Genomic DNA, 13,934 nt, shown 5'->3' on the forward strand with positions numbered 1-13,934 from the left:
TAAAACCAGCATTTCTCTAAGGAAATACTTATTTTTAAAATACAAATAAAGTTTTGCTATCAAAATTGTTATGCAGGTATGGCTTTATCAGAATGTAAGGTGCCAAGAATTGGAATATTTCATAAACCGTATTTCTAAAACTTGCTTATTTGTATACATTTCTGGAGTTGTCTTTAGCTATGATGATTTTGTTATTAGAATATTCTGTAAATTTGGAGGAAAATAATATTGAGCAGCTCTTAACAGTGTTCTTTTATCCATGATTGTAGTTATAGATTTTCCTTGAAAGCCATTATTAAGTGGAGAAAACTACATTGAGAATTTAAAATGTAATTGGTGTTTTAATTTTATTAAACTTTAATGTTTAGAATAAATTAAGCAAAATTCTTGGAATAAAAAATTAAGTATTTAAGGTGGATGTAATTTGTAAATACAGCAAATATGTGTTCAGAAATCATGGACAGTAACAAGGACCATAATCACGTTTATTATTTTTCTATTCTAGATATTTGAATGGTGGTATTTTCGCAAGTATGGAACATCATTCATTGAACAAGTGTCAGTAAGCCACTTGCGCCCCCTCCTGGGAGGGGTTGACAACAACTCCTCCAACAATTCTAACTCCAGTAATGGGGACTCAGATTCCAACAGGCAAAGTGTCTCAGGTATGGAAAGTCCTTCGGTTTGAACATTATTTGCTTATTTTTACTAAATTATTATGACTGTAAGACAGTATAATGCTGTTATTTAAATATGAGACTCTAGAGAAAAATGCAGTTTATTTTCCCAAGGAGTTGACAGCATCTACCAGAGAAGTAGAATATAAGCATCACAGGGAAAGGAAATATTTATTTTGTTTAGCTTTACCTTTTCTCCAATTTGATTTAGCTAAGGATCATTCATTTAGGTCAGTGTTCCCAGCCTGGGTCTCCAGCCTCCTTGTCCCTAGTTTCTCAACCCTTACTGAATGTGTCCATTCTGTTCCATGCTGATTGCAGCTTATTCCTACCTAGATGTGATCACATCACTCCTTTGCTTAAAAGGCTTCCTCAGTTCCCATTATACTGAAGAGAAAGCCCAGATTCCAGATTCCTTAGCATAGCATAAATAGCATAAGCTGCTTTCAACCTATCTTGCCAGCACTGGCTTCAGTCACAATCCTGTCCCTCTCATTTTCTTTTTTTTTTTTTTAATTAATTAATTTATTTTGAAAGAGACAGAGAGAGATCATGAACAGGGGAAGGAGAGAGAGAGGTGGAGAGAGAGAATCCCAAGCAGACTCCACTCTCAGCACGGAGCCCGACGTGGGGTTTAACATGGGGCTTGATCTCACAACCATGAGATCGTGACCCAAGCCGTTATCAAGAGTCCGACCCTTAACCAGTTGAGCCACCTAGGTGCCCCTCCTTTTCATTTCTTGAACATGCCATGTTTTCTCATGACTCTTTCCCTAAAAGTCTATCTCCCTCTCTCACGTGTTTGCCTGACTTTTGTAACCCAGCTCCAGTGTTACCTCCTGGGAAGCCTTCTCTGATGGGTTGTACAATATCTCTCCACCTTCACTGACTTGTAATATTTTTGTCTTTAGCAAAATTTATCAAATTGCACTATAATGTTTTAGTTTACTGCTTTATTGCAGATTTTTTAGCACTTTGCACAGTATCTGCTCCATCACTGAAACTCAGTGAATGAACAAATGAGTACATTCAAGGCCTGTAATTTCTCCATTCATAAAAGAAGAAGGAAGAATAGGATTTCCTAGCTTGGTCTCTTTATTAGCTTAGTAAACATTTCCTAAGTCCCTAATATGAACCTGGCCTTACATAGGTTCTGATGAGTATTAGTGATTTTTAAAAAAGCCGAAGTTCTTGCCTTCATGGAACTCTTATCTACTGACGGAGACACAGTGGTAAGTGCTCTGATTACATGGGGGAGCATACAAAGCTGTGGAGAAAAAAAGAGGGGTTCCTGACCAAAGCTTGGAGAAGAAGTTTGCTTTTTGAAGGGGAGCACACCGGTTCTGAGACTTGAAGGATGAAGAGGAAGAAATTAAAGAACTAGATTAGATCTTTTTGTTTTTTTCATTCTCCTAGAGTAACTCAGTCCACATTTCATAACTCAGTCCACCTGTCTAGCCAGGTGATAATCATCAAGGAACATTGCACATATATCTTATTTCTGGTGTTGATCCAGTGCCCTTTCAATAGACCCTTTGCCAGCCAGCTGTGAGTGGCAGTGGGCACCACCAGGTACACGTTGATTTCATCCTAAAGGGTACATGTGTGAGAGATGGCACCACTCAGGTAGCAAAATTGTCTGGGACTTTGTCAACGTACCTACTTTGTGAAAGAAACAGAAAGAGCTGAGCCAAGTGGAACGGTAACCATCACTGTAACAAGTGTGGTGCATTATTGTAACGGAGGGTCTTGGTCACTTAGTCATCATCACATCAACAGTTGTGGATAACTGCCGTCACTTTGCATCTGCCATGAGAACCCAACAGATTAAATGTGCTCTGGTCTGATTAGAGTTACTATAGTCTTGGAATGGTACAAAACGTAGCAAATTAACAGATTGGAAGTGGAAAGCAGCCTCGTTTGAAGCCATTCTTCATTGTGAATACATTTTTATTTTCGTTAAAATTCTCTCTCTCCCCAATTTAAGTTTCTTGGCATCATTTCTTAGAGTTTACACTCTTCTTACTGTCACTATTATTTTGCTGTCTCTCTGTGGATGCCTTGAAGTAAGCCTTATGTATTATATAAGTCTTGATGGTATTCTTAGTGCTTTCATAGCAGTTTTTAGAGTAAGCACCTAAGCCCTTTATAAAAATATATTGAAAAGTGATAATCATGATGGGGTGCCTGAATGGCTCAGTCGGTTAAGTATCCGACTTCAGCTCAGGTCATGATCTCACAGGTCGTGAGTTCGAGCCCCATGTCAGGCTCTCTTGCTGACAGCTCAGCCTGGAGCTTGCTTTGAGTTCTATGTCTCCATGTCTCTCTGTCCCTCCCCACTCACACTCTGCCTCTCTCTCTGTCTCAAAAATAAATAAACATTAAAAAATATATTTTTTTTAAATCATGGAAATTCTCAGTTGTATTTGTACTGTGTTTTTACGTGGCTAAGATTGAGTTTTTGACTATTTTTAATTCAATTCCAGTAGTATTTGCTGAATATCTACCATGCGTGCAATATTTCTATTCATTTCCTCTATAATAGATACAGCATTTATGATCTGATCTCATAACAATGTTTAAATAGTTACATTTAGAAAAGTGGAAATTACCTTGCCTAAGTATATTTGGGCTCTGTCTGCCTACTTCTCCTTGACATTTTAGCTAAAATTTGGCTAACTCAGCTCAACAAACATGCATGCTGGTATGGAAGTATCAGATATAGTGGGACTGACACTATTTTCCAATTCTCTTTTCCTCTGGTGATTTTTATTTTTGGATAAGAAAAATATTATTAAAGTACATTGTCTGTGTTTATCTCTACTCTTAGTCACTTTCTATTTCATAGTCTTGTTTCAACTAAGTAAAGGAAAAAGAAAGTCCAAAACAGAGGGTAATCAATAATACATTTTCTTAAAATAAGGAATTTGTTTAAAAATCCTATCCCTTAATAATAACAAAATGGCTGTTGCCTTAATAATGAATAGGTGAATCTTTTGATTTTATTAGATCATGACAAGACAACTCTTTGCTGAATCTTACAAGAAATACAACATGGCTGACAGAGTCCCATGGATATTGGCAAAGGCAGTTTAATTGCTTATTTGAGAAAAATCATTGTAAAAGCTAAAAATAAACTGAAAATACCAGTGATAAACATTGGTCTATATTAAGACTCATAGTGTATATTATACACTATATACATACATACATACATACATACATACACACATAGTGTGTGTAATATACATAGTGTATATTAAGACTCATAGCTCTTTTCTTAAAGAATCATTTGTTTTGGTTAAAAGCTGAAAGACCTGGCCTACTTAAGAATGGTTTGGAGTGGGAGAGGTGGCGGGGAGAGGGTGAGAGGGTTATGATTGTTACAGGGCAGGCTATTTATATCTTATTTAACTTTGTATCTGTACAAAGTGGCCTGAGTGCAGACTCTTTTAAAATTTGTAGTTATCTTTATTTGTGGGTCAGAGAAAAAATGTAGTTAATTATATAACTTCTTAATGTAGCCAAATTTTAGGTTGTTTGGCTTAGGTTAACATTTATGAATATTTCACTTATTTCTCTTTATTTGGGAGCTAACCTGCCATTTTTCTTGATAAACCCTGCTGATGTATTTCCCACATCACTATGTTTCTCACTGCCATTTCTTAATTCAACTCAGCTTATGATCTGATGATAGGTAAGGACTTAAAGTGTGGCTAACTTCTCCCTGTCTTAAGGGGTGTAGGTTCTCAGGGACTGGTAACATTTTGAATTTAGGTTCATGGGAACATCTGTTTGATAATTTGCCCTGTTCTTGAGTACGGTGCCATAAAGACAAAGGTTTGCAGTATTCACCTTCAAGATATTTAGAAAAATTCAAGGTGCTTCATCACATGAGAAGTATCTTTGCCAAAGTCAAGTTTAAATTCTGTGAGGGGCTTTAGTATCCTCTTGCACAGAGCTGTATCTTTAGACAAACTCTGGTTATAGTTGCTTGCCTCCCTGTCTAAAATCATTTCATTTTAATCTCATTTAATCTTAATATATATCTTAGGTATGTACATAATATGTATGTGTCATATATGTATCTTTTATGTAAAACTTTTTATAAGATTTTACTTGGAATTCTAAATTAAAATTCATTACATTGCTAGAGGCAGTTCAAGCAATGATTAAATCCAGGTAATAAATTAAAGAAAAACAATGGAGATGAAGAAACTCAGGTAGAGTGCAAAGATATCCTGAGACCTTCATAGATCTTCAAATTTTCATAACACCAGAGCAAATAATTCTCCTTATAGAAAGCCATATAATTCTAATAATAATACCTCCACTCTTAGTGCCTACTTTCCACTTTACATTATTATCTCATTCAATCCTCACTATAGCCCTGTGAGGCAGATACTAGTATTATCTCCATTTTATGGTTGAAGGAGCTGACATACAGGCAAGTTAAGTCATCTGCCCAAGGTCACAGGGCTGGCAACCTAGGTGGTCTCACTTCACAGTCCAAAGTCTCAAGCACTAAGCTAAAAAGTTCAGTCTAGATCCTCTGTGAGGTCTATAAAGTCAATACTAATGTAATTACTGAAGCATTAAAATAAATAAATTCATTAAAAACCTGTACTGTGGTACATGACATGATTTCAGAAGTGACATTAGCCAGATTTGCTTAGAAAAATCTCAGTGGCAGGATTGCTGATGGTTGAGAGCTCAGGCTCTGGGGTCAGACAGATGTGGCCCTCATCTCAGCTCCATCACTTACAGTGTGTGACCTTGGGCAAGTTACTTAACCTTCCTTGGTATCTTAATTTGCATATGTGGGAATAACAACAGTATCTACTTCACAAAGTAGTTTGAGGAGTCAATGAGGTCATGTAGAAATAACAAGTCAGAGGACAGCCATCTGTCAGTGTCCTCCAGATGAACTGAATATGAATGATGAATTCCCCATCTATGAATACGATGGGGAAGATGGCTCAGTCTCTGGAGATATGGCCATGGGTTCAGTGAGGTTTACTCCTTAGCTCAATGACTCACTTTTATGCCCAGGCCTTTCAGTGCTTGCATTTCAAATATATCCCTGGCAAAATCGCAAATTGCCACGTCCAGGACCTTTGGCATTGCTCTTTAGTCGTCTCAATTAGAGAAAACTCAGTTTGTCTTTGCCATGTCTATGCAGGTGTTGAAAATGATTCTCTTAGCCAACGCTTATTATATCTTTTAAAATCTTTTGCCACTCAAATTTGTGTTGTAGTATAGATTTGATCTCCATTTGAATGGTGAAAATGCCTAAAACAGTTTTAGTCTGTGGTGAACATTTATTTAATACATTTATTTCACAATTTCCACATTATTTGGTCAAGTTGATTGGCTTAAGTCAAAAATGATCAATGAGAAATGTATGAAGATACAATAAAGATTTAACCATTTTAGCAATACTTGAAGAAAATAGTACACTATCTTGAATAGAGCAGATCAATAAAAATGGCCTTGAAACTCATCATTATTTATACCATTTCTGATTACATAGAATTAGAGACAATAACATATTTGTTGAGTTGAAAGCTACCTACATGTTACTTTGTGCCTTTATATTAATTTTTTCAAAATAATTATTTTAAAACTTATGAAAATAAAGCTTAATTACTTAAGCAAATGGATATTGTTACTGTTAAGGATTAAGATTAGCCTGTGTGATGTAGAAAACTGGGTATTCATTTCTGAGACATAGAAGCTAATAAATACATGGCAGAATCATATATCAGCTTGGGATTAATCTTGATTGCCATAATACATCTGATTAAACTTTATTTAGAGCCTTTTTCTGTTGTACTTTGGAAACTAAAATGTTTAAAAGTATTGCTAAAAAGTGCTTAACATTTCCCCAGAGGAGTTTTCAAAACTGTTTTGCTAGTGGAAAATTTAATTGATGAAGTCATAGGATTTTTGAAATATGATGTTGCAGGGTAACAAGTCTGTTGCATGTAGTGGGTGGTTGTTGGACAGTCTGGACACCGGCCCTTAATATAATTTGCTATGAGCCATGGGGAAATTATATAGCTTTTCTATGCTTTACTCTTTTGTAAAAAGGGCCTACTACACGCCGCTAACAATTGTAAGGAATATAGATGACTTGAGCTTTAAAACCTCTTAGAGAAAGGCTCAATGAAAATCAAGCTTATAGCTATGACAGAAGTTGTTGCTACTGTTTATAATAATAATATTACCATCATTAGATTTTAGATTCTGGGAAGAGGTGGTAAGTTTTTAGTATAATAAATTTTCCTAGGCTATGAATTAATAATTTATATATTTGAAGGCCTTGGGAGTGGGGATTCTATATCTTTTTTTTTTTAACTTTTAGAAAATAAAGATTTTCAGAGTTAAATAAGTTGGATGTAGAGTAATATTTTCTTCCATGTGAATAAAAGCCCCATGACTTCAGAGCCTCTTGGTTTTTCTGAGAATTAAGTTCTCTTTTTCTTTGAGGACTGTGACAGAGGGAAAGTCTGTGGTTCTGTCAGTACATTGTTCTTTCTGTAGAGCTTCTTCAGCTGTATGCCCTTTTTATTTTTCTCCCAAGGCCATAAGCTCCTCTTGTTCTGTAACCAAGGACCTGGCAAAGGGACTAGTGCATCATAGCCATTCTATTTATGTTTAAACCACACAGTCCTTTGAGTGATGGGGTGAGCACTCTACAGGGGGTAACTGAGTACAAAAGGCATGAAATAACGATCACTGAGATGGAAAGTTTTAGTAGGGAATTGTGAGAAGGAAGACTGAAGAAAAGATTGCAGCTTGATTTTAGAAGTCCTTGATGGCAGTAAGCATTACTTTCTGTGTTCTTTGTCTCCCACATAAAAACTTACATAACCATCCCATTATCACAAAGGTGGGGGGGGGGGAGAATCTATTGTGCAGACTTGGGAATTAAACAAGTACTATTCCAATATATATTGCTTCTCTTCCTCCTGAACTGCATTCTTGCATGCATGCTGAGGTCTGAACATTTCTGTCTGCATTTGTGGATAGAGACTCTTCTGTACTGCTACAGATGGAACCATAGGGAGTATGTTTATTGTACTGAGGCATATTTTTAATTGAGCTAGTAATATCAGCAAGTCCTTGATGGGGTCTCTGTCAACTTCTAGGGCTTCTAAAGGGCACTGAAATTGTTGATATTAATGGAGAATGCAACATTCCTTTTGGAGGTAAAATTTTAATTCTGATTTAAATAAAGAATTTATTTCCCAAAGACATGAATAAGATAAGAAACAGGACCTCATGTGGAAAAACCTTTATCCTCTGGATATCTGAGTTTAACTCTTGACTTAAATCTTCACATTCTAATACAGTTGGCATTTGCAACTTTTGTCGGTATCACGAAACCATCAAGCAGTCTGATATTTATGGGGTATGTGCTCTATAGTGATTCTAGGCTGAGAGAGTTTTTGTAGTAGTGATAAGATTATAAAACAGAGTAGCGAAGAAGAAATTAACATAGCTATGACCTAATTCCAGGTAAAACTTTGACATCTGTTCGTATTTGACCTCTAGATCGCATATTTCTTTAAAAAATTATACCTGTTTTGCACCAATTTGAAGGAGACATAGCTAATGAAGGATATAACTAATGAATACATTTCTTAGGTAGTTCTGTATCACATATTTTTTCTCGAAATATTTTACATCTGTTAGTTACTTAGATCCTCATTTCTAAGTTTCAGGGATACTTGAAGAAACAATAGACCGTATGTATGACACTTAATGTCAACAGTGACTCTTTAAGAAGTTCAATTCTGGAATAGAATCCATAAAAACATTTCAAAATGTTTGTAGCACCCCCTGCTGGCTATATTGTGGCACTTCCTAAACGAAGATTGCATCTTTAGTTTTGCTCAAAAATACTTTAGGTACATACACCATGTCTCTTTGCAGTTATTTTTATTTAGAAATAATTTCATTTGTATCCAATATATAATAGTGTTGAAATTTTAACTGAAGGTATTTTGGTTTAAAATTTTTCAAATGAGTATTTGAACAATGCCAATATAATAATGTATTCAGTGGAGAACAATTATTTGCCTGTAACCTTTTTACTAATATTTCAGATGAAATTCAGTGGGGGAGAGGCATCTCCCCAAATGTTCCTGTTTTATTGCAAAAAATGTCACCATGGGCAACCTCTGTACTATCTGTGTACATGTTTGTTATATGCTAAATACAAACCTTGCAATATTCTTGAAGCTTTAATTGGACCGCTTTGGATCTTGAAAGACATCCCTTGAGGAAAGGGTGGGAGTGATGAGGACCTAAAAGTTAAAATAGCCCTAAGGGCAGAGATCGTATCATGGTTGTTTGGCTCACCGGTGTGATTCTGTGATTTGAGCCATAATCTGGAGTTCATTAGTGACCCCTCCCAGGGTCTTTACATCTGTAAGAAAAGTAATTATTTAAGAAAAGCATAATTTTCTAGTTAGTGCCATATGAAGTGGCAGCTACAGAATTTCAGTTTCTCAGGAACAAAATTCAAAGATGCTGAATTAATTGAACAAAGATCATTTCCTAAATGGTGAGTTAAGCTAAGTGTCAGAAAATTTAGGGCTATAGTTTATAAACATTGTGCAAATTTTAGGCGGGCTCCAGCCCTAATTTAAAGATATATTTATCTTCTTTAAATAAAAACATATCTTCCTGTTATGTGTACACCCTTCATTCACTATTTTAACAAAAATATATTGAGATTAGACACAGTGTTGCTATAGTGTTTTATCTTCTTCATTTTCATGCTGTATTGTAATAGATGGTTTACTTGTTTGCTTTCCCCATTGAGTGCTCAATGCTCATTGGATGGATGGATGGATAGATGGATGAGTGAGTGGGTGTGGAAGGATGGATGTTGCATATAACAGGCATGAGGATAGAATCTTAATGAATCACCCTTTAATGCTCTTTTGATTTCTGCAATAATTGCTCACTTTTGTGTGTCCATGTCTTTGGGTGTGTTTTTTGGCCGATTACGCACACAGAGATGTTTTAAGTACTCTTAACTTATTTTATTTTCTAATAAAACATTATTCACTCAAAGAAATGTAGTATTCTGAATCAGTAGAAAGTCTTAATCATAGGCTGTTTAAAAAGAATTATAGCTTATTAGTCACACACTTATAAGACAGTCTTAAAAACTAATGATTGAACCAAGTCCTGTGGTTCTAAATTTCTGTGGTTTTTGTGGAAGAAAGATGTATAATCTATTAGTATATGCTAGAATTCTAATATTACTATAATGATTAATCCATGTATCTGTATAAGTAAACAGTGTTATTGCTTTAAAACTATTTTCATAGCATTTCTCTCTAAAATAATAACCTTATTCGTTTTCTTATCTCTGTTTTATGACAGTGTAAAAAGTAATCTGGTGCTTTGTCACAAAATCAGTTTTAACATAGACCCTAATTAAATAACTCCATATTATACTCTAGAGCTTAAGTTTAGCTTACAAGTATACCTTGTACCTGTAATTTCAGAAGTAAATTTATAGAATCTGTGTAGACCTTGTGAAATGACTATTGAAGTTATGAACTAGCTGATGTTGGCATATACCTTGATTTAGCAAATGAGGAAACTTTGGCCCAGAGAGATTAGGGAGAACTTTTCCAAAGTCCTGGTTCCTGAGCTTTGTTTCCTGATCAACCACTCAGAGTTTTTCCATGTTGCTTCCCATGTAGAGGATGGAGAATAAAATTATCTTATCAAATGGCCAGGAAGGGTGTTTTGCTAAATTAATTAGCTTGTAGTGTGTCTGGACTCTGTGTAACATTTTCATATTTCTCTTTGTTGCAGAATGCAAAGTATGGCGAAATCCACTAAATTTATTTAGGGGCGCTGAATATAATCGGTAAGTGTTTTGACAGCTTGGGAAACAAATGGGTCTAGTTCAGAGAGTAAAGACAGCAGCAAATGTTTTTGCTGGTTCATTTAGGGGTCATTGTAACAGTCTGTGTAGTGCTTCTATTTTTTGATACAATCCTCAAATGTTTTGATTTTTCTGTTTTATAGTTATTTGGGGATTAGAATTGGGATGATGTACAAAAATGTGTAGTTTTTAGAAATTTTCTATTACACTTATTATTTTCATTATGCATTATACAATCAAAATATTTTGAAGCTTACCTAGAGCATGGTTATAAAGATGTCATAGAAATTTTGTTGGAATTTAATTTTGCAAAGTAATTAGGCATATCAGAATTTTCATGGCTTTTGGGAAATGCCTATTCATAAGAGTAATGAGGGAAAGTTTTCATTAGCTAGTGCTAGTAAAATTTTTAGAGAAAAATATAGGGGAAAATGTTTACTTGTTTCCTGCTGATAGACCTCCTAAAGAGAGAACAGGATGATTAAAAAAACTTTTTTTCATTCATTGGCAAAACTGTTTTGTACCCAGTTAATGTTTTATATTCAGTTTCCTATGCAGCTTAATATTTTGTAGGTCTTGCTTTCCAAGTGTCTGACCATCTATTTCCCCTTTACCAGGTACACTTGGGTGACAGGACGAGAGCCTCTGACTTACTATGACATGAATCTCTCTGCCCAGGACCACCAGACGTTCTTTACTTGTGACTCAGACCACCTGCGTCCTGCAGATGCAAGTATGGACACTCCTTTAGATAGTTGCTGAGTGGGAGGGCTTTTGATTTAAGTACTCAGGTTATTGCTTTTAGAATATCTGCTCTACACCCCCTCCCAGTGAATAAATTATTAAATTGGAGATTGGCTGGCAGAACCCAGAATTCTGGTACTTAATTAAAGGATTTATCATGATGAAGTATCAATGTAGAAATGAGTCTTCTTGTTATGATTTAAAATACTATTTAAAAAATATATAGTAACATTGGATTTACATATTTCTTTTTTTATTTTTTAAATATTAAATATAATTTATTGTCAGATTGGTTTCCATGCAACACCCAGTGCTCATCCCTAAATGCTCTCTTCAGTGCCCATAAATCTTATACGAAGCTAATTAAATACTTGATTGAGGTAGAATGAAGGGTCATGTCTCTTCGATGATATTGTAGTTAGAAATTAAGATTTAGTGAATCCAAATGATAAATGAATATATTGTAGTGATTTGTATGCCTATTTATAGGTTCACTAGCAGTGAATGGGGTCATGGCCTTAGCTATTGGAATCCATATTTGTTTATCAACCTGGAAAGGGCTTTGTTTGGCATGCATTTCACTTGATTTGAGATCTAAATAATCCTACTGACATTTTTTATATTGCCAAACTTAAATAGGTGAAAAAAAAATCTTTAAAAAGAGGAATGTGTACATGCACCTGAAAAGCTAACTTCAAAGATACATATTGATAAAACAAGTATGGAGAGTGTTGCTCTTTTTAAAAAGGTACTGTTTTGGGGCGCCTGGGTGGCGCAGTCAGTTAAGCGTCCGACTTCAGCCAGGTCACGATCTCACGATCCGTGAGTTCGAGCCCCGCGTGGGGCTCTGGGCTGATGGCTCGGAGCCTGGAGCCTGTTTCCGATTCTGTGTCTCCCTCTCTCTCTCCCCCTCCCCCGTTCATGCTCTGTCTCTGTCTGTCCCAAAATAAATAAAAAACGTTGAAAAAAAAATTTAAAAAGGTACTGTTTATCGTGGTAGAATATCATAGTCCAATAAATATACCAGGCATTGAGCTTTGCACAGTATATACACAAACTGCTCTGGTATCTAGAAACCGTGTTTGCAGCAAACTTTGGGAACAGATACACATATTAAGCAAAAGACCAAACCACTTTTTTTTCTGATCCAACTCATAATTCTTCATATGGTTTTACGAAGTCCTAATACCCAGAGCCTATAGTGTTTGGGAAAATGAACAATAGAACTTATGTTGTGCCTAAGTAGAAGGAAGAGATTAGTAACAATCTCATATAAAAATGTGTAAAATATGTTTCTTAACGACAAATGACATTAATGAACAAAAGAAATATTAAATCTCTTTTAGAATGTCTTTTCCTTTCTTGATTAAGGAACCTTAACCAGTGTGGTGAGCATAGCATAACGTGTAGACTTGGCAAATCATTGTTATCCACTTGAAACTACTGTAACATTGCGTGTCAACTAATACTTCAGTAAAAAAAAAGAAATCTTAATCAAGATTAAACCTCTGAGATTATAGACCATGGGTTAATCTATAAGATTTAGACCTGTAGTATTAAGAGTACAAGAAAGGTTTGCTATCATCGAAGGAAGGACAATGGAATAGCACATTAGAGTGTATTTGTGTGATTTTGGAGATTTGGGCTCACCTCCTTAGTAAGTGAAATATTCTCTTGTATTCAAGCTGAAAGCTATTAATTTAACTATTGTCCTGTGGTGAGTCTTCTAATTATGTATATTGATGGACATGCTTTTTTCCTCTTTTTGTAAAACAGTAATGCAGAAAGCCTGGAGAGAGAGAAACCCCCAAGCTAGGATTTCTGCAGCTCATGAAGCCTTAGAGATAAATGAGTAAGTGGGGGACAAATCTTGCTTTTAAAAAGGAAATCTCATCCTTTGCTGAATGTATTCAGTTTTCATTAATGGTATACTTAAATTATGCATTTGAACTTGAGGAACTTTTAGGGGTTATTAATTTGTAAAAAAAATTTTTTTTTGCGAAGGACATCCATGTGATGGTGGTCTTAGTCATTTTAGAGAGCAATTCAGTGGCTTTGCTATGACCCTAACTTAAATAGCTTCCAAGGGCTATTTAGCCCTTCAAGGACTATCTGTGGGATATTGCAAAGACATAAAATAAAAACAGTTCTTTACATAACTATAACATGGGGAAAATTTTTCAAATGTAGAATGCTCATCTGTGCCATCACATTTTTTAGGTAGATCTTCTGCTTGTGGGGAAAAGATAACAAAAACATAAGGTGAAAAAATTACACTTTTGAAGTATTTCAGGATCAAGACAAAGATAAGAGGAAATGCTGTCATTAGTGTTGTTAAACATTCTGTGGGTTACCAAGGAAGGCTGGGAAATATTCTGGAGATCTTAGAAAATGAGAAAGATTCTTAAAATTGAAGTCATAAAATCTCAGGGTTGGCAGAGACCTTAAAGGTCATTTAGCTCAACCACCCATCTGGTGCTTGAATCACCTCGACATTCTCCCTGCCAAGTGGTCATTGTTAAACTATTTTATGATTTTTTTTGAAGAAAGTTAGAGATTCTTCTTTGGAGGTCTTAGAAAAAAGATTCACTTGA

The 13,934-nt window shown here is 35.3% G+C and overlaps 1 protein-coding gene across 7 annotated transcripts in view; it reads left to right on the forward strand.

Annotated features, from left to right (window-relative positions):
- ST7 (suppression of tumorigenicity 7) overlaps positions 1-13,934 on the forward strand; it is a 250,915-nt gene that overhangs the window by 141,361 nt on the left and 95,620 nt on the right. For all 7 annotated transcript variants that reach the window (XM_006929305.5, XM_006929307.5, XM_006929306.5 and 4 more), the window contains 4 exon segments: positions 506-665; positions 10,524-10,578; positions 11,214-11,329; positions 13,117-13,192. In XM_006929305.5, coding sequence (XP_006929367.1) covers positions 506-665; positions 10,524-10,578; positions 11,214-11,329; positions 13,117-13,192 — 407 coding nt within the window.

Source organism: Felis catus, chromosome A2 (assembly GCF_018350175.1).
Source record: "Felis catus isolate Fca126 chromosome A2, F.catus_Fca126_mat1.0, whole genome shotgun sequence".
Lineage (NCBI taxonomy): Eukaryota > Metazoa > Chordata > Mammalia > Carnivora > Felidae > Felis > Felis catus.